Source organism: Rhinolophus ferrumequinum, chromosome 11, assembly GCF_004115265.2.
Source record: "Rhinolophus ferrumequinum isolate MPI-CBG mRhiFer1 chromosome 11, mRhiFer1_v1.p, whole genome shotgun sequence".
Classification (NCBI taxonomy): Eukaryota; Metazoa; Chordata; class Mammalia; order Chiroptera; family Rhinolophidae; genus Rhinolophus; species Rhinolophus ferrumequinum.
In genome coordinates this window covers 49,410,143-49,429,326 of record NC_046294.1, presented here as the reverse complement: position 1 = coordinate 49,429,326, position 19,184 = coordinate 49,410,143, and the positions used below count along the sequence as shown (strand labels likewise).

At 48.0% G+C, this 19,184-nt stretch overlaps 1 protein-coding gene across 3 annotated transcripts; it reads left to right on the top strand.

The window, feature by feature from the left end:
- The first annotated feature begins 6,094 nt into the window (after positions 1–6,094).
- KCNE3 (potassium voltage-gated channel subfamily E regulatory subunit 3) lies at positions 6,095–16,799 on the top strand. Of its 3 annotated transcripts, none has more exons than XM_033121924.1 (3): positions 6,095–6,204; positions 12,184–12,332; positions 15,387–16,799. In XM_033121924.1, the coding sequence occupies exon 3, from the start codon at positions 15,426–15,428 to the stop codon at positions 15,723–15,725; it is 300 nt and encodes a 99-aa protein (XP_032977815.1). In that variant the 5' UTR covers positions 6,095–6,204; positions 12,184–12,332; positions 15,387–15,425; the 3' UTR covers positions 15,726–16,799. The 3 variants fall into 3 exon arrangements, with proteins under 3 accessions (XP_032977815.1, XP_032977816.1, XP_032977817.1); XM_033121925.1 differs by lacking the exon at positions 6,095–6,204 and adding an exon at positions 10,673–10,797; XM_033121926.1 differs by lacking the exons at positions 6,095–6,204; positions 12,184–12,332 and adding an exon at positions 12,342–12,474.
- The last annotated feature ends 2,385 nt before the right edge of the window (positions 16,800–19,184 follow it).

Sequence of the window (19,184 nt, the reverse complement as noted above, 5' to 3'; positions counted from 1 at the left end):
CAGTGGGCTCTCAACCACAAGGTTGCCGGTTCAACTCCTCGAGTCCCACAAGGGATGGTGCAACTAAAGATTGAACACGGCACCTTGAACTGAGCTGCCACTGAGCTCCCAGATGGCTCAGTTGGTTGGAGCATGTCCTCTTAACCACAAGGTTGCCAGTTCGACTCCCACAAGGGATGGTGGGCTGCGCCCCCTGCAACTAGCAACGGCAACTGGACCTGGAGCTGAGCTGCGCCCTGCACAACTAAGACTGAAAGGACAACAACTTGAAGCTGAACGGCACCCTCTACAACTAAGATTGAAAGGACAACAACTTGACTAGGAAAAAAGGCCTAGAAGTACACACTGTTCCCCAATAAAGTCCTGTTCCCCTTCCCCAATAAAATCTTAAAAAAAAAAAAAAAAAAAGGATATGACTCAGAAACATTCATATGGCAGAGATGCACAGGGCAGGGTGTGTGGGAAGGGGCAGGAACTTCCGTGCCCTCTCTGGCGTACTGCTCCTCACAGATCGCTAAGTGTTCACCCACCCAGAAGCTCTCCAAAACCCCATCCTGGGTTATTAAGGAGGCTTCAGCACATAGACATGATTGATTAAATCATTGGCCATTGGCGACTGATTCGACCCTCTCCCCTTCCTTGGAGGTTGTGGGGGGCGCAGGCTGAGAGGGATAAAGAAGGGAGGAGGACTGAAAGTTCTAACCTTCTAATCACATGGTTGGCTTCCCTGGCAACCAAACTTCAGCTGCTTTCCAAAGTCACCTCTTTAAGATAATAAAATACACCTTTGTCACTTAGGAAATTCCAAAGGTTTTAGGAGCTCTGTGCCAGGAACAGGACAAGAACAAATCTATATTTATTATAAATCACCATATCACACCATTTCAGTGCCGTAGGCCTACTTCCAATTGCCAGCCTCTGCACCTTCGATCTAAAGACTTCGTGTGGGGGTCGGGGCGGGAGCTGCTCACCCATGGTCAGGCGGGTTGTGCTGGGGCATTAAGGTCCCTGGGAGCAGCCCTGACCACTACTGAGTGACCACTACTGGGGCCCTTGCCTCTCCAGGTCCCCTTCCCTCGCCCTCTCAGCCTAGCAGTGGCTTCCCTTCCCATCACTGCTAACCAGACATACCTGCACTATTCTTTGTTATTTTCCATAAAACGCTCTTTCACACTTTCTTCAAATTACCCTGTTTCAGGTGTCATCTGTTTCCAGCCAGAACCCTGACTGACACAGGCCCTGATCTGCAATCAGAGGCTGCACTGGGGTGTGCTGTGCCCTGTGAGACGCTCGGGCTTACAAGGAGCTCTTCTTACTCAGCTCAACTCAACTCCACACACTCACCCCTCTGCAGCCCAACTCAGGGTGCCCAGGGCTGTTCTAAGCACTTCATACACATTATTTACCATGTTTCCCCGAAAATAAGACCTAGCCGGACAATCAGCCCTAATGCGTCTTTTGGAGCAAAAATTAATATAAGACCCGGTCTTATTTTACTATAATATAATATCGGGTCTTATATAATATAATAATTATAATATAATATAATATAATATAATATAATATAATATAATAATACCGGGTCTATATAATATAATACCGGATCTTATATTAATTTTTGCTCCAAAAGACGCATTAGAGCTGATTGTCCGGCTAGGTCTTATTTTCGGGGAAACACGGTAATCTTCACAGCAAATAACAAACCCACAAGTTTGAATTACCGTATTTTCAGAAGAGGAAACAAACTTGGGTGAAAATAAGCCCAAGTTCATGTAGTAGTTACAGACTGGTCCATGATTTGAACTCAAAACTGGACTCCCAAGTCTTGTGCATTAAACAGCACCCCACAAAGGCTGTGCATTACACAGGCTCCCACTCTGCTTTCCTCACGGGTCCAGTGAAAGGATCAAACGAGACAGCAAGTGTGAAGGTGCTTTTGAGGCCCTGAAGAGCCGACACACCTGGTTGGCCAGGGAACTCTGGTGTGCCCTGTCCATCCCCAGGAGCCTTTGCCAGAACTGGCACGGGCCCCAGAGATCAGACAGCCTCCCTCCCTCCTGTGCTGAGCAGGAAACAGGCCCAGAGAGGTTAAGTGGTTCTCCCAAGGTCCCACATTTGCTGTAGGAGCCAGAATGAGAATCCAGGATGTCTGAGACACCCCATAAACATATCGGTGAGAAGGATTAACTTCCCCTTAGAGATGAGTTTAGAAGAGAGAGAAGAGGTGGGGATCAGGATGGGGAGGGGAAGGCGCTGATTTCCTGACTATAGAATTTCAGATTTGGAGAATGCAGGGGATCTCGGAGCCCATCTAGAAGGCTTCTCTGACAGCCCCCTGACAGGAAGCTCTGCCTGCACACCTCCGGGATAAGAAGCCATTCCCCCCAGAGGCAGCCTGTTCCATGTTCCCAGGGAGCAGAGATCAGGGTCCTGTGACACCCCCATCTCCAAATCCCCTTGCTCCCAGGTCTTCTCTCGAGGACTCCACAGAACACGTCTGCTCCCCCTGCCTCAAAGGCGTGAGCTGTGCTCACAGCACACCTACTCCCCTTTTCTCACGTTTGCTTGGCAGTGACTCTCTAGGATGCCTTCTTCCCTCCTCTGTCTGCCCAAATCATATCTGTGTTCCAAGGCCCACTGTACAGCTGATTCAGCCTGTGCAGCTATTTACCCGACTGCTGATAAGAGCATCCAAATGTTCCTTAGGGAATCAAACCCCCACCCTCACCCACTTTAAGTTTATGTGTTTGGGTTTTTTTTTATTGAGGTATAATTGACATATAACATTATATTAGTTTCAGGCGTACAACATAATGGTTCGATGTTTGTATATATTGCAAAATGATCACCACAATAAGTCTAAATAACATCGGTCATCATACAGTTACAAACTTATTTTTTCTTGTGATAAGAGCTCTCAAGATCTCTCTTAGCAACTTCCAAATATGCAATACAGTATTATTAATTATAGTCACCGTATTGTACATCACATCCCTATGACTGATTTATTTTATAACTGGAAGTTTGTACCTTCTGACCACCTTCACCCATTTTTCTCACCCAAATTTATGTGTTTTGAATAGAGTGCTGCCCCTGCCAGCTTATTTTCCTGACTTCTGTGATTGGTGCTGGGATGGGCACCGGGCCTTTTTAGGAGAATAAAGAGTATGACGCAGAACTTCTGTTGTGAAAGAAAGGAGCTCTTTTACTGGTTTTATTGACAGAATTGTTTGCATAAAATTATAGGCAGCCATCTTACCACCACAAAGTGGGGTACTGTCTGAGAAAAGCAGAGCCCAAAGATGCAAAGAAAGAACTTCCCAAAAACATTATCTGAGCTCCTAGATCTAGCCATGCCTGAAGCCTGCATGTCTCGGTTTTGCCCTTACATGAGCCAATAAATTCCTTTTTCTACTTAAGTCAGTTTGAGTTGGGTTTTCTGTCTGTTGCAACTAAGATTCCTGACTGATAACACCCACCTTCTCTGCAAGCCCTAGTTCTCGCTGACCTCAGCTTCTTCTGCATTCCCATAGCATTTATTATTTATTTAAACTGTAAGATTCAAAAGTCCATATTTACACAACCATGAACACACATGCCCTCATTAATAGTTATTCTTCATGGAGCACTAGCTATGTGCCAGGTACCAGGGGAAGCACTTTACATATAATCTCTTAAAATAATCCACATAACCATAAAAAAAAAAGGCATTTTTATTCCCAATCCACAGCTAAGAAAACTAAGACTCAGAGAGGTTAAACTCTCCCAGCCAGTAAGTGTCAGGGCTAGGATTCAAACCCAGCTCTGCTGGACCTCAGAGGCCATGCTCTTAGTGTTGGCTTCACGCCCTCAAGGAGCTTATGTTCTAGGTGTGGAGTCAACAACTAGAGTAGACAATTATAACCCAGAATGGTAAGTGCCGTGGTCAAGGGAAGAGCCAGGGGCTAGAGGAGAAGGGACCTCTGTATCGGGCAGGCCGAGCAGGTAGCTGATGGCCATCTCCTGTCAGTAATTTGAGGGTCGCTCTATTCAAAGGGGTGGGCAGGGCAATCAGAAGGGGTCATGAAGTACCCCGTGGCATCATTACCTCCCCAGGCTTCAGAGGGAGAGAAAAGGGGGTGGCTACAGGAATCCAGAACTGGGGAGAGCACTGAGGTTGGGTTGACAGACAGAGCTGAGAGCTTCACTTGAGGGATGCAACAAGAGCAGCAACAGCAAAGACTTTTTTAAAGTAAGTTAAATATATCAGATGATATTGGGTGTTACAGAATAACAAGGCAGGGAAGGGGGTTAGGGAGGACAGGAAAAGGAAGGTATTAGAATTTGCACATAGGATGGTTGGGGAAGGCCTCCCCAAGAAGTTGGCACTTACGTAAAGACTTGAAGGAAGTATATCTCTAGGAGGGGCCCCTGACCCCCTCAGTCAACCCACCCCCTCTACCCCACTCTCCCTGTCCCAAGGTCAGGGTCTTGTCCTGAACTTCTTTGGATCAGAGAGTTCCTTGAAGGTTCTTCTCAAACTATGGTCTCCCCAGGACAGGAATTCTGTTTCATCCTCCCTTTTCAAATCTATAACAATAGAAGCTGCCACTTATTAAACACATGAGTCACTAGACCCAGCTCTCGGGGTAGTACACACATTGGGTCATCCAAGCTAATAGGTAGCCTGCAAGACACGGTGGAAGGGGTGGTTCTTAGGGAAGGGATTTGACTAGATAACTCTAAGAGTCCTTCCTTCCAACTTAGGTTCTTCCACTAAATGATTCTAGAACTCTAAGATGGTGTGATCCGAAGACTATGATTCTAAAATTTTATTAGAATAAGAGACAATTCCTATCTTCAAAGAACTCACAATCTGGTAGATGAGGTCGGCAAATAGTTACGTTTGATAACTATACTAAATAGTTCTATAGAGTAAATGCAAGGCCCTGAGTCAGACGTAGGCAGGGACCCTAACTGAGCCAAGACTCTTTCCTCAAGGTTGGTCTCAAAAACCACTTGCATCAGAATTATTTGGGAATCTTTCTTTTTAAAAAAAAATTTTTAAAAAATGCTACTTTCTGGCCTACATTCCATATTTCCTGAATGAGAACCTCTGGAGTGAAACCCCAAAGTCTACTTTACTAAAAACGAGCTCCCAGGTGAGTCTTAGGCAGAATGAAATTTGAGACTGCAAGCCCAGACTCCGGATGACTTCCCTGAGCTCCCAGGTGATATCCACGCTGAGAAAAAGGAATAACTGGGTCAGAATATGCAACCACAGAACACGGAAGCAGTGTGTTTTGATGAAGGTTAGTAATCTTGTACAGCGATCCCTCCGTGTGTGGCAGGTCTTTTAAAAATGATAGCACTTTTTAGATATAATCTGAGATTCTGTGATTGAGAGTATGTGTCTCCCATGCCCTGGAACAGACCTTTGTTTGCCAGGGAGCAAGAGCTGGCCTGTTGTTATTAATTATTCCCAGGCCATAAGCTGGGAAACAGGGAGCTAAGAAGCCCCTTCCCACAGAGTCTCTGAGGGCACTTCCCTGCCACTGTCCACTCTCCTGCCCATAGCCTCCTGGCTCTCCTGTCCCAGACGCCCCTGGCTACTTCTCTCTCCTGGAGCCTGCGGAGTCATCAGCAAGGAGGCAGTAGTTTCAGTGAGGGCCTGTCGGCCAGAAAGCGAAGGGTGTTCTGAGACAGGGACCAGTGAGGTGTGGCTGGATACCAGTTGTCTGGGATGTGAATGACTGTTGAGACTTGGAGGGAGGAGACGCCAGTTGGGGTGAAGGGGAGAGAGTGGTGTAGTGGATTCCGAGTCTTGAGCTCTGCCTGTAGCTTCCTTGGTGAGCTTGGGCAAGTCCTTTCCCCACACTTGGCCTCTGTGTTAGAAGCAGATGACTTCTCCAGTGATCACCTGGCTTTCACGGTTTGGACGCTAAGATCTCGCCGGACCCTAACTATCAATCACCGTGTGGAGAATGCATGCAGGAATTGTACCTATTTTACCGCAAGGAGGCCACGGCCCAGTGAGGAGCAGTGACTTCTCCACCATCACACATACACTGAGAGCAAAGCCTGATTCCACTAGCACGCAACGCTCAGCCTCTCCTCTGGAGACTGGCCTCAGACTGAGCCAGCTGAAGCGAAGCGAGAGGCTTTCCGTCTCAGGTCCAGGAAGCAGGCGCTGCAGGGGACGGAAGGGTCGGAGCCCACAGTGGGGTGAGGCTATGCAGCTGGGCGGAGGCGCCCGAAGCCAGCCTGGGGAGAAGGGGGTGTGCTGCGCCCGGGCGGGGCCGGGGGAGGGGAAGCCCCAAGGAAGGGTAAAGGGAGCGAAGCGGCGGTCGGAGCGCACAGCGGAGGGGGCGCAAGCTGGGCGCTGGCTGCTCACCGAGGGGCCGTCGGAGCGAAGGGTGCAGTGCGGGTGCACCCGCGAGCACAGGGCGCGGCGTCTGACGGACAGACCCGCGCCCCTCGGAGCCTTGCGGAGAGACAGGTAAAGCGCACCGGTAGGGTCGGGAAGGCTGGGCTGGCGCCGGGGGTAGAAATGAGGGATCTTCTCGCCTCCCTCGAGACCGCCGACCCGAGGTGGGGGGCGGCTCAAGTACCAAACTGATCCTCCCCAGAATCTAGCCGCGGGGATCCCGGGGCCCCACATGGGAGTTTGGAGTTGGGCTCCTGGCCCGCCCCGCCTGGAAACCGTGGGAGCGTGTGGAGGGAGGCAGGAAAGCACCTTCCACATCCACAGATATGCAAGCGAACACCTGTGGGTTCGCAGCGAGCGCACGCGCGGAAATGGCACCCGGGACCCAGCGCCGTCTTCTTGGTTGGTCAGAGCCGCTTGCTCTGGAGAATTGACGTGACCATTCGCTACTCCATTGTGCCCCTCTCCTTATGTGCACCCCAGTATCGGGGAAAGCCTGGGGACTCCCAAAGGCATATTTTGCTGCTAATAACATAGGTCTAGGCTGGGAGTCAGGAGACTTGGGTTCTAGTTTACGGGTTGTGACTCTGTGCCAGGCGCCCCCTTCCCCCCTCTATGCCTTGTGCTTTCTTCTCCGGGGTCACCAGCTGTAAAATAAGCCTCCGGGTCCTGTTGCCCTTGTATCCCATGTGGCATGAGGGGAAAGGGATCTGGACCTGGGAGTCTCTTGTGTGAGGGCACATGGAGAGTATTTCCTCCTGCCCCCCAACCTACTCCTCACAACCTGCATATGTAGAAACTAGGGCCCAGGGGGAGATGACTTGCCCAGGATCACACCAAGGACCAGAAAGAAGGAGAACCCAAGTCTCCTCACTCCTAGCTCAGGGCTCTCTGCTCTTCACCTACAAAGGCGGCTGTGAATGTGTAAGCTTCTCCTCGCATCCAGCTGATCTGTCTCTCCAACTGGAGGAAGCCCATGCTGGAGCCATGGCAACTACTTTCAGATTTTCTTGACTCCTTGGGATGATAACCAGTAACCTTCTTCATCCTCACTCACTCCACACTTCTCAAAACACATTTCTAGCCCCACACAGAATGGGTGGATGCTCAAAATACCTACTAAGAGGACAGCACGAGGAGAAAACCCCTCTTACTAAGAGGGAAAATGAGGGCCAGAGTGGAGAAGCAACTTGACCGTGACATACAGCTAGACACCTGGTGAAATGGGGGCAGGTCTCCATTCCCACTCTAGTGTGTCCTCTATCAAGTACAGGACTGGTACCCCTAAATGGAAAGAGACTACAGGGCTGATTAGAGAGGAAAGAAGTTAAGTGTGTCTGAGAAGCAAGAAGAATCTCTGGTTTCTTCTGAAAGTAGGAGAACCAAGGGCGGGGAGAAGGGACCTAAGGAAGGCTGTTCTTGGTAATATTGGGGTGGGTAGGTGGGTAAGGAAACAGAAAAGGAAACAAGGTGGCCAGGCTGCCTAATAATTGCCTCTTTTGTTTATATAATACTTTGCAATTCTAAAACACCTTCCCCTCTATTGTCTCCCCCAGTTCCCATGTGAGGTAATCAGGGGTAATTAGCCCCATCTCGTGATGAATTTCAGAGGAAATAAGTACAGTGCTGAAGGTCACACAGCCAAGCATACAGCCAAGATTGCAACCATGAAAGGAACACTTTGAAGGCAAGATCACAGGCTGGGGGACTGGGAGTTGGACTGTGTGTGCACAGTGGGTGTGTGTGCCTGTGTGCGTGGCCACACCCTGTGCAGGTATACAGAGAAGAGGGTTGCAAGGCCACCGCCAGTGTTTTGGGGCCAAGAAAGTTTGCCCTTTGGATTAAATGGGGTTCAGGTGCAGAGAATGTCTGGGCTTCCAAAGGAGGTTTAAAATCAATTCCTCCCCTCCTGGCTCACTTCCCCACCTGAATGGCTTCTTTTCTTTGAGCCTCCCCTTGCCCAGACCAAATGGAATCTGTTTTGGCCTGCCCTTGAAGTTGTTTTTTAAGTACTGTAAGCTGTTTTCATGAATGTGTATGTGTGTGCTGTAGGGGATGGTCTGATTAGAAGAGGCATTAATTCATTTATTCTTCAGTGCCTGCTACGTGCTCAGGCCCCGGGAATAAAGAAATGTATGAGGCTCAGGTCCCTGCCCTCACGCCTCACGGTGCACAGTTTAGCAAATCTATATAGATATGCACACATAATCTCAGTACAGCATAGTCCTCTAACAGGGTTTTATGTGAAGCACTTTGGGAACAGACAAGAGGGAGGGACTAACTGGCTAAAGAATAGGGAGAGGTGTCTCAGGAGAGTGTCTACAGAGATGACATTGAAGCTGGGTCTTGAAGGATGAGTAGGAGTTCACCATGCAGATAAAAAAAGGAAGGGCATTCCTGCCTAAGAAAACAGCCTGAGCGAAGGCAAGAGGTGTGCAAGTACGAGGAATGTTTGGAGAATGGGGCACAGGGCACTGGAGAAAGCTGTGCTGAGATAGGACTAGAGGCAGGGTCACATCCAAAGGAGGCTGAATGAGAATCAGAGGTTAGGCTGTCCTGCAGGCGGCAGAGAACTTATGGTGGAAAGCTCTGTGGACTGGACACCCCTCCTAGGCTATGAGATCTGGAGCAAGTGATTTAATCCCTGCGTCTGGGGTGGCTCTATTTTTCCCACTGTGTGAATGAGGGGGTGGCACCAATGACGTGATTATTAAGATCTCTTCTAACTCAGGTTCTATTCCTATGTCTCCTTTCAACTGTATTTAAGGTCCATTCCTGCAACTCCTCTCCTATCCACCAGCTCCCTCGTCCATGGAGGTGATGAGACCTTCAGAGGGAAAATTGTGCAATCCCAGGAATTACCTTTGTATTCCCTACCTTTTTTGTGTGACTTTCTGCTCTGCGCTGCACCGCCCCTCTCACCCCCCACCCCTGCCTCATCTCTCTCTACCACATTTCTAGGTACTTAAGACACTCATTTGAAAGAGTAGCTGAAACAGAGCAATGGGGAAACCAAAACACCAATGGTGGAGTTTCACTTTCCCCCAGAGAAACCTGAAAGAAAATCTCACTAAGATACCGGGTTCATCCTTCAGATCACAGCTTTATACCTCCACCCCCAAGTTAGAGGCCAGGCAAATTCAAATCAAGAACATTTAGGGAGAACCTGTTAATGTGCAGGAAATAGCAGTAACAGAATGTGGAGGAAGAGAGCACCCCTGGCTTGTTTAAAGGATCAGGAATAGGTCTGGAGCAGAAAGGGCCATGGGAGAAGAGACTCTAGAGCAGGGGTGTCCAAACTGCGGCCCGCGGGCCAACTGTGGCCCGCGATCCATTTTTGATTGGCCCGCAGCAAATTCCAAAAATATACTTAGTTTACTTAAATAAACCAGGTGAGGCAATACGTACTTCACCTCGAGTGAGTGGCCCGGCTGTTTGTGTATTTTACCGCATATGGCCCTTGGTAAAAAACGTTGAAAAAAGTTTGGACACGCCTGCTCTAGAGGAAGGTTAACTCCTCCTTCAAAACTCATCACTTTCCCCTTTTACTGGATCCTCGATTAAGATTGGCGAGAATCTGTAGTGCAGGAAAAAGCAGCAGTCATGGAGTTAGAGGAGATGCTGCCCCAGGACACAGAGGCTGTGTGTGTGTTGTGATGTGCAGCTCAGATGTCAGGGAATGTTGCCATTGGTGGTGGAAAGAGGACCTGAGCAGCACCCCCAAAGATCTGGGTTCTCTTCCGAGCTCTGCTGTTTACTAGCCTTGTCATTTTGGATGAGTCACTTTCCCTTCCCGGGCTTCAGTGTCCCCATGTACAAAATAGAAGGATAGGACTAGAATCCAGATGCTGAATGATCTTTAAAATCTCTTTCCGATGGTCGGTCACTGCTCACCTTCCTTCCTAACTGGTCTATCTCCTGCTTCAGGGTAAGGACTCTAGGGCAAGAGCTCCGTCTCCCTCATCATTATGAACTTTATAATTGGTCACTATCTTGAAAAGGGAAGCCAAGGAGCTCAGAAAGAGGAACAAAATTCCCAATGTTGCCCAACTGCCAAATCCCTGACTTGGGGCCCAGAGGCAGGTCATAGAGAACCAACCTGTCCCTTTGTCAACTCTTTGCCTCCCCTGACCCAACAGGATGCCCTTGGACCCAGGTCCTCACTCCCACCCCAACCCAACACCTAAAGATAAGTAACTCTGGCTTCTTTGCTCCTCCCACCAGAACCACAACCATCCGGGTATATTCAGAGAGGTCTTAGAAGGAGCATCTGAAGGATGAATGGTTTTGTGAACCTTTACTCCTCTCACTGAACCCTGCTTCAGAACCCACCCTGTCCCCCACTTTCTGCCCAGAGTCTGTCTCCTCCCCAGACTAGATCACCGTGGCAGGTGAGCTGTTAAGAGGGAAAATGAACAAGTCAACCGATTTGGTTCTCAGTTTATCTAGGCTGAACTATTAAGTGTAACTCAGTCCCAGGGCTCAGAATCTTAACGTGTGAAGGGCAAGTCGGCAGCCGTCTCTATATTGTGATTTGAAGGGCTCTAGAAAGCATCCAAAAGCCTGTCCCACCAGCATGCCCGATCTCCCATAATCTCACAGTGTGGTTTTCTGATTTGTACCCTCATGGGATATTAGAGCTGATGGGAACCTTGGAAGATTTCTCAGTAAAACCCCTTCAGTTTATAGATACGGACAGAAGCTGGGGCCCAGAAAAGGGAAGTCACATGCCCAAAGTCACACAAGTAGCAGCTGAACCAAGACAGCTCCTGGGGTTTCCATTTCCTTCACTGTAAAATGAGTGAGGTTAGACCGGATGGACTCTGCAGGCCCTGCCAGCATCTGCTCTATAAAAATAAAACCACCACCATGTCTGTGGAGTGTCTAGTGCCAGGCACTGCGTATTTTTCTTCTTTAATTTTCCCAGTGAGCTATGCTACAGATAGTGTGATGCTGCGACCATGTTTATCCAAATAGGTGACTGGGGACATCATTTGTTCCTACTGTGATTCCCTGAAAATAAGACCTAGCTGGACTATCAGCTCTAATGCGTCTTTTGGAGCAAAAATTAATATACAAAATATATTATAGTAAAATAAGACCGGGTCTTATATAACATAACATACTATAACATAACATAACATAACATAACATAACATAACATAACATAACATAACATAACATAACATAACATAACATAACATAACATAACATAACATAACATAACATAACACCGGGTCTTACATAAGACGGGGTCTTACATTAATTTTTGCTCCAAAAGATGCATTAGAGCTGATGGTCCGGCTCGGTCTTATTTTCGGGGAAATGGTATGTAAAATATCAACCCAACTGCCAACTGCCTTTCTGCCACTCGCATCATTCGCTTGGATCTCAGGCCCCGTCAGCCAGGAAGTCAGAGGCCCCTGCTAAGATACCAGTAGCCTTGAGAAAGGGAATGTTGTAGGCTGCTGCGCCCTAAGCAGGAGTCCACATGGTAAACTGAGTTTCCTCATGAAGTCATCCAATTGAGCCATTGTGGGCTTGGCGTCCAGAGACAGCAATCAGATGTCCCTTGGCCACTGCACAATTTCTGTAACTCTAACCCTAGGCTGTCCTGACCCAGCTGCTACAGGAAGGAGAGAAGTGGGAGGGGGTCAGACCCACAGCAAGGCTATTGCACAACCCTGGGGGCCTGGCCTGCGTGATCCACCCTGGTTCTTAAGTTTTTTTCTGTGTGTCTTGTTCCTTCCTTTTCTGCCCCCTCTCCTGCTTTCCAGCTCTGGGCCTTCCAGTCCCCGGAGTCAATACTGAGACCCCAGATGTGTCCAGAGATATCCTGAACAGGCTGAGGGGCTGAGAAGCTTTAGGGTACTCATTGGGAGAGTCCCGAAGCCGCCTCAGAGCCAGAGAATTTGCCTACAATTTGGTGAGTCTTCCAGACTGGGATTGCCCTCCATCTGCTCTGTCAGTTAGAACCCCCCTGGAAGGATATCCAAGAAAACTGGTAGCAGTGACTGCCCTGGGAAGGAGTCCTGGGCCACTAGGAACAGGAAGACTTCATCTTCATTGTATGTATATTTACTTCTCAAACATGAAAAATGGATTTTTGTTTTAATGAAAAAAAAAACATACACGTTTGCATTAAAATATATTTTGAAAATCTTCTTCAACATAATAAAAGTATATGCTCGAGCAAACCTGGAGGGAGGCATAATGGGATGCTAATTTTTTTTTAATTGTGGTTAAAAAAAACTCACATAACTTTGATCATGTTAACAAATTTTTAAGTGGGCAGCTCAGTCATCTTAACTGTATTCACACTGTTGCGCAATAGTTTTCTAGAAGTTTTCCATTTTGCAAAACTGAAACTTTATACCCACTGAACAGCAACTTCTGATGTTAATCTTTTTCGGTAGATGAACATACTAAAGCCCAAACAGGGTGAGAAACTTATTTCTCTCAAAGTGGGCTCCGCCAGGTGCTTAAGCCATTTGTCTGTTGTCTACCTCTAAAACTGTCTGAGGGGGCAGGCGGTTAGGTCAGTGGGTTAGAGCGCAGTGCTCCTAACAACAAGGTTGCCGGTTCCATCCCCACATGGGCCACTGTGAGCTGCGCCTTCCACAGCTAGATCGAAAAAACTACTTGACTTGGAGCTGATGGGTCCTGGAAGAACATACTTAAAATAAATAAAAGTTAAAAAACAAAAACTGTCTGAGGCCCCTCCCCCACCCCCTTGCATTAACCACTCCCTCCCCAAAAATGCCTGTCGGGTCTCACATCTGTCTCTGCCCCCACCTTGCCATCCCTGCCAGCCTGCCACGGGGCTCCCTGACTTAATTCTGGCCCTCAGTTCAGTCCATATAGCAGCCAGAGTGTCCTTTCCAAGTGCAGATCTGGTCCTCAGACCCCCTTTGTAAATGCTGTCCCATGGCTCTTGCCAACTACAAGATGTAGTTCCAACTCTGCAGGCTGGCACTCGAGGCCCTCAATGACCTGGTTCAGGACAGTGTCTCTGTCCCACAACCTATCTTATCCTCCCATACATCTATACTCCAACCTCTTTAGGGTACTCCCCGTTCTTCCAAACATTTTATGAGCTTTCTTGTTGTCATGCCTGTGTTCATCTGTTTCTTTTCCTTGCCTTGTCTACTTTCTAAACACCTATCAAGGTCCAACTGAACTGCCTCTATCACTGTGCACACGCTGAGCCCTGATCAAAACTCATCCCTTCTTCCTTTAAGCCCCTGGCTTGTCCCCTGCATTATAGAAGAGCCGGCCTCCATAAATGATGACTGACTGAATAATTAGTTGAGCCGTTAATTTCATTATGCTGCTCCTGCTTTCCATGGGCTCATATGAGGGAAGAAGAAGGCACAGATTTCTTGTCTGACCAGTGGCGTAGTAGATGAGAACCAATGCTTCCTGGATCTTAACTCAGTGAGTCCTTGTTCTCGCATCCATCCAGACAAGGTAGCCCAAGTGCTAGACAGCAGGGGACCCCAAAGGCCTTGCATGACATGTGGGCCAGTCATAGGTGATTGCTGTATTATTTAGATTCTTCCCCCCAACTTCTGCATTCAGTTTGTTCATGAGTATTAATCATGGTCACAACTAACTCTCATCTTTTCTGGGAAAGAGATCTTACAGTTAATAGTCAAGCGTGTTAACTTTGGTTGGTTGACAGCTCTACCTAGATAGAGGGCTTTGGAAGCGGTCAGTGAACTGAGTGCTTGGACTATGGATACGTCCCTAATGGTCATCGTTACTGGAGACCATTGAGGGAAGGCAAATTCCCAGCTAATCTCAGGATAGTCCCCTAGACTTGGGGGAGAGACACAGCCCTGCTGACCAGGAGCGTGTGGTCTGCTGATACCCTTGTCCAAACAAGAGGACAGACACACATTGTCTTATACGTAAGTGCTGGGACAAAGCGAAGGCTGTGGTGATAAAGCTTGTGGAGTATGGTGAAGGGGTGGGAGCACTCCGTGAAGGCTTCCTGAAGGAAGTGAGTGTGGAGCCTCGTGTAAAGGGAATACATATGGTGTTTTAGAGACTAGCATGCAAGGCTGTCTTCAGATGTTTTTCTATGTTATAGACTAAGGATCTCGGAGAAGGAAAAGGAACATTATCACCTATTACATACCAAGTACACAGTGACTTTGTGTCAGAAGGCAGGATAGTTAAGGTGTTGTGTCTTCTTTCTTTGGGGGCTGGTAAAACTCCAGAGCAGACTTACTGCTCCTTTCACTCAGGCCAACCCTGTTCTCTTCTCCAGCACCTGCGGTGGTTATCAGCTTCACCCCAGCCACCTCCTTTGCAACAGAATTTCCCCCAAATAGCTAGGAATAGCCAGAGTATTTGGGACATAGGAGTCTTGAGAGGTCAAGTGACCCAGCCTCTGGTTTCAGGGAGTGAAATCTGAGCCATCCCCAAACATCTAAATGGCGTCTATGGAGTATAACAAAAGAGCTATGTTGAATGTCTTCTAATAATGCCACAGTCCTGCCCAGAGCTGGCCTGGAAGTCGAGGAGCTGTGAGCTGGTCACGGAAGAGCAGGACTCTCTCCTGGCTCTACCTCTAATATTCTCTGGATCATGGTCAAGCTACTTATTCTCTCTGGGCCTCAGTTTCCCTCTGTGTAAACTGGAAGGCATTAGATTAAATAACCGCTAAGGTCCTCTAGCTTAAAGCTCAGTGACTTACAGATTCCAAAGAAAAGACAGATGAGTATGGGTTACAATGGCCAAGGAAGGCTTTATTCCACAAGTACTTACTGAGCATCTATTGCGTGCTGTCATAGTGCTCATATGGAGAAGTGAGTAAAACAGACATAGTCCCTACCTTCACCAAGCTTGAAATCTAGTGGAGAAGACAGACAAGCAAACTGTAATGCTGGGATTTTAGCTGGGGTGTGGAGTGAGGAGGTCATTCAAGCTATAAGTAACAGAAGCCATTGTCTCTCTTTTCTGTCACCACCAGAGCATCCTCCCATTCTTCCCCACCTCAATCCCTGTTGCTATGGAGACCACCAATGGGACCGAAACCTGGTATGAGAGCCTGCATGCTGTGCTGAAGGCTCTAAATGCCACTCTTCACAGCAACTTGCTCTGCCGGCTGGGGCCAGACAATCTGACCGTGGAGCAGCAGACCAGCCTGCCTGGCCGGAATGACAACTCCTACATGTATATTCTCTTCGTCATGTTCCTATTTGCTGTCACTGTGGGTAGCCTCATCCTGGGATACACCCGCTCCCGCAAAGTGGACAAGCGCAGCGACCCCTACCATGTGTACATCAAGAACCGCGTGTCTATGATCTGAGGCCAGGAGGTCTGGGTGGCTGACGATCAAGACCTGAAGATTGTCTTCTGGGGCCTCCAGAACTCAGCCATGGATCACACAGCTCTCAGTGTCCCTACCTGAAAGGTCAACCGGAAACAGTGATAAGGGACGCCATCCATGGGCTGGGAGGAGAGGGGCAGGCCTGGGCCCTGTGGATCCGGACTTTTTCCCAGCAAAGATAGATTTTATAGATAGTGGGAGCCCCATGAACAAATATACAGAAGTAGCAAAAGATAATAACCAATGACTGGTCCTGTGGCGGGAGTCCTGGGGGTTGGGGGTTAGGGGCTGGAGGAAGGAGAAGAGGAAGTTGTAGCAGAAGGAAATGAAACAGGAAGATGCACTGAGGACACGTTTTTTTTCTAATGTGTTATCTTCAATGACCATGAGAAGCAGCGATGATTATCCCGTATCACAGGAAATCTGAGTAATAGTACTTATTTATATTTGTTCACATTTTATGTTTTTCAACCCTCTTAACATTTGTGATTTTACCCCCCTGTGAGGGAAGCAGGGAAGGTGCCATTCTGCTCACTTGGGCCAGAGCAGTGCCACTAGAACCCAGGAACTCGGGTCTCCTTGCCCAGTGCTTTTCAAAACTCTGCCACACAGGGGTGGATCCAGGCCTGAACAATATACAATTCGGGGAGCCCTCCTTAAGAAAAAGAATTCAAAAATATCTTACTTCTACAAATATTACAAACACAGATTACCATGTTAATACATGGCTAGGGACCCTCCTAAGACCTTAAGAAGGAACCGTGCCAGTGCAGGGCCCTGAATGGTAAGCCTCCTTGGCTCCATGGTTCAGGTGCTGCTCCAGCCTGTCACAGTTGTCACAGTGCCCTTCCCAGCCACAGCTCCAGCCATGGGGACTCCGCTACCTCTCACGCAGCCTGCTCCATTTTGATTGAGTTCTGTGAGAAATTTTCTGATACCAAGTTGAAATCTGCTTCTTGAAATTATTACCACACCTAGATTATTATGTTAAAAGAAATAATGTGCACAAGGCAGGTACCTGGTTCCGTGAAGAGAGAAACCGCCCTGATTCTACCACGAATGAGTATGATACGGACTAGTCACCTCTCTGATCCCTTCCCGCTTTGGCACAGTGAAATAGACGCTCTAAGAGCCCTACCAGTTCTGACATTCTAGGCTTCATGTACGTTAGGTTGAACTATATAAAACTGCTGTGTTTGTGGGTCAGAAACAGCTGAATGTCGGTAGTTGCGTGTGGTTCAGTCTAATACTTACAATGTGGCAGGTTGAATACTTGACAAGCTACAAATCCCAAGCTGGAACCTCCCACTGTTCTGTTTGATTTCTGTTTAAGGAATCTCCTTGGAGTCTCCAGGAGGCCATAGTGAAACATACATATTCAAGTATAGCAAAAACCTTAAAAGAATATTTTGATAGCGGTTGTCTTTGAGGAGAAGGATTATGGGTAATGTTCCCTTTCTACTTTAAAATGTTATGTAATATTTGATTCATTTGCCCATAAGTATGTTACTTGTATAATAAGGCAGTGGGGGGGGGGGGGAAGCTACTTCCACTTTGAAAAAATAAATGCCAGTGTGTTTTCTGAATGGAGGATCACAGAACACATTTGTTCTCGTGAGCAATTAGTTATGTTCGCTCCCTAAGCTCCGTGTGTGCTCCAGCCTTTCCTTATGTCTTCTTGAGGGAGAAGGTAGAGACCTGCAGAAGAAGACGTGAAGTATGGGACGACAGACTCAGAACTCTACATCTTGATGGGACTTTAGAGACCACCCAGCCCAAACTCCCAAATAAAATATGGATTGTAATCAAGTGTAAGTAAGAATGACTGTCAGGTGATGGATGCTAGAAGAGTTTTGAGAAATGAGATTGAATAGATCTAGAGGAGGTGGAGAAAGGTAGAATTTAACCTGGGCTTTGAACGACAGGACAGATCTAAATGGGCAGAGTGAATGAATGGAACAAGACAAGGGCAGCTTGGAGGCAGAAACGTGAGAAGACCACCCTCCTGAAGAGAAGAAGCAGGCCCAGCATGGCTGCTAAATTTCAGCGTCCCCATCCAGAGAGGAGGCTCCCCTTCACACAGTCCTTATACTCACGGGGCTTGATAATAGAATCATACAAATTTTGTTGCTGGCAAGTTACAGAAACCCAATGTATATTAGCATATGTGCAAGAGGGGATTTATTGAGAGGAGTATGGGGCAATCACAAGTTCAAAAGAGGAGATGCAGACACGGGCCAACTCCAGTGACCTCAGAGCCTGGAATTAATATGCATTCACAAAGTAGGGGTTCAGTATATCTGACACACATCCAGGATGGGACTAAGTACAGTTCTAGGATTTTAAGGTGGTGTAATGTAAGCATTCTAATATCCTATGATACAGGTACTACCTTGCCCGCCCCGCAGCTCTACCCCACCCCGTTTGTCTGGGATTTCTATCCCTCTACCTCCCTCAGCTCACAGGCTCTTTGTCTGCACGGGTCTGCCCTCTGCTGGCCAGATCCAGCACACCGCCTTGAGCCCTCAAAGCCAAACCTGAGGAATCCCTCATTCAACAGATATGTCTTGAATGCCTAGGCACACACGGAATACAGAAGTAAATAGGAAAGAACAAAGAAATCCGTGCCCTAATAGTTAAGAGCATTTACCACATGTCAGGTAGTGGTCTAAGCATTTTACACACATTAACACATTTAGCATTTAAAGCCTTCACAGCCACCCTAGTTAGTAGGTTTTCCTTACAGTTACTTCAATAGAGCTCACTTTTCATCTAGCCCCTTCAGCAACCTACACCCAATGTCGGCACCATGACACACCCAGCCCAGAGCGTGGATCTGGACAGTTCCCAGAAACCAATGGGAAAGTGACTTGGGAAAATGATGGCAGGGTATTGACACCAATATACTGAAGGTGGGTTCCCTAGAAGCAGAGCCTGAGACAGGCATTTACTGAGAGGAGCATTTCAGGGAAAACGTGCAAGGGAGAGAATGAAGTAGGTAGGAAAGGGGAAAAGCCAAACAAGGTGTATCTCAGGTCATGCCTGATCCACAAGGAACCGGTGTACACGGCTCGGGCCTAAACCACATGGCAGGATTACACCCCTTTGAAGGAAGAGGGCTGGCCTTTTATGCCCCCGTATCAGTCAGTCATTGGTTGTGGGCCACCCTGGTGGGGAGTGAGGACAAGTGAAGGGAAGGAAGAAGGTTCTCATCAGCTATTCTCTGGGCAATTCTCTGGGGAAGGGTGGCACCTGTGAGCTATTGCAGGCTAGCACAGTGGAAGAAAGATAGACAAGGAAGTTGTCTTGGTTGGAGATTAGCAACAGCCTGGTTCCTCAGGAAGGTTCTAAAGCTCATCACAGCATCGGCCCCGCCTTCTGTGGCGAGCTACTTCTACCCCTTGTCAGTCATCCTTGGCTGCTGGCTGCTAGCGGGGG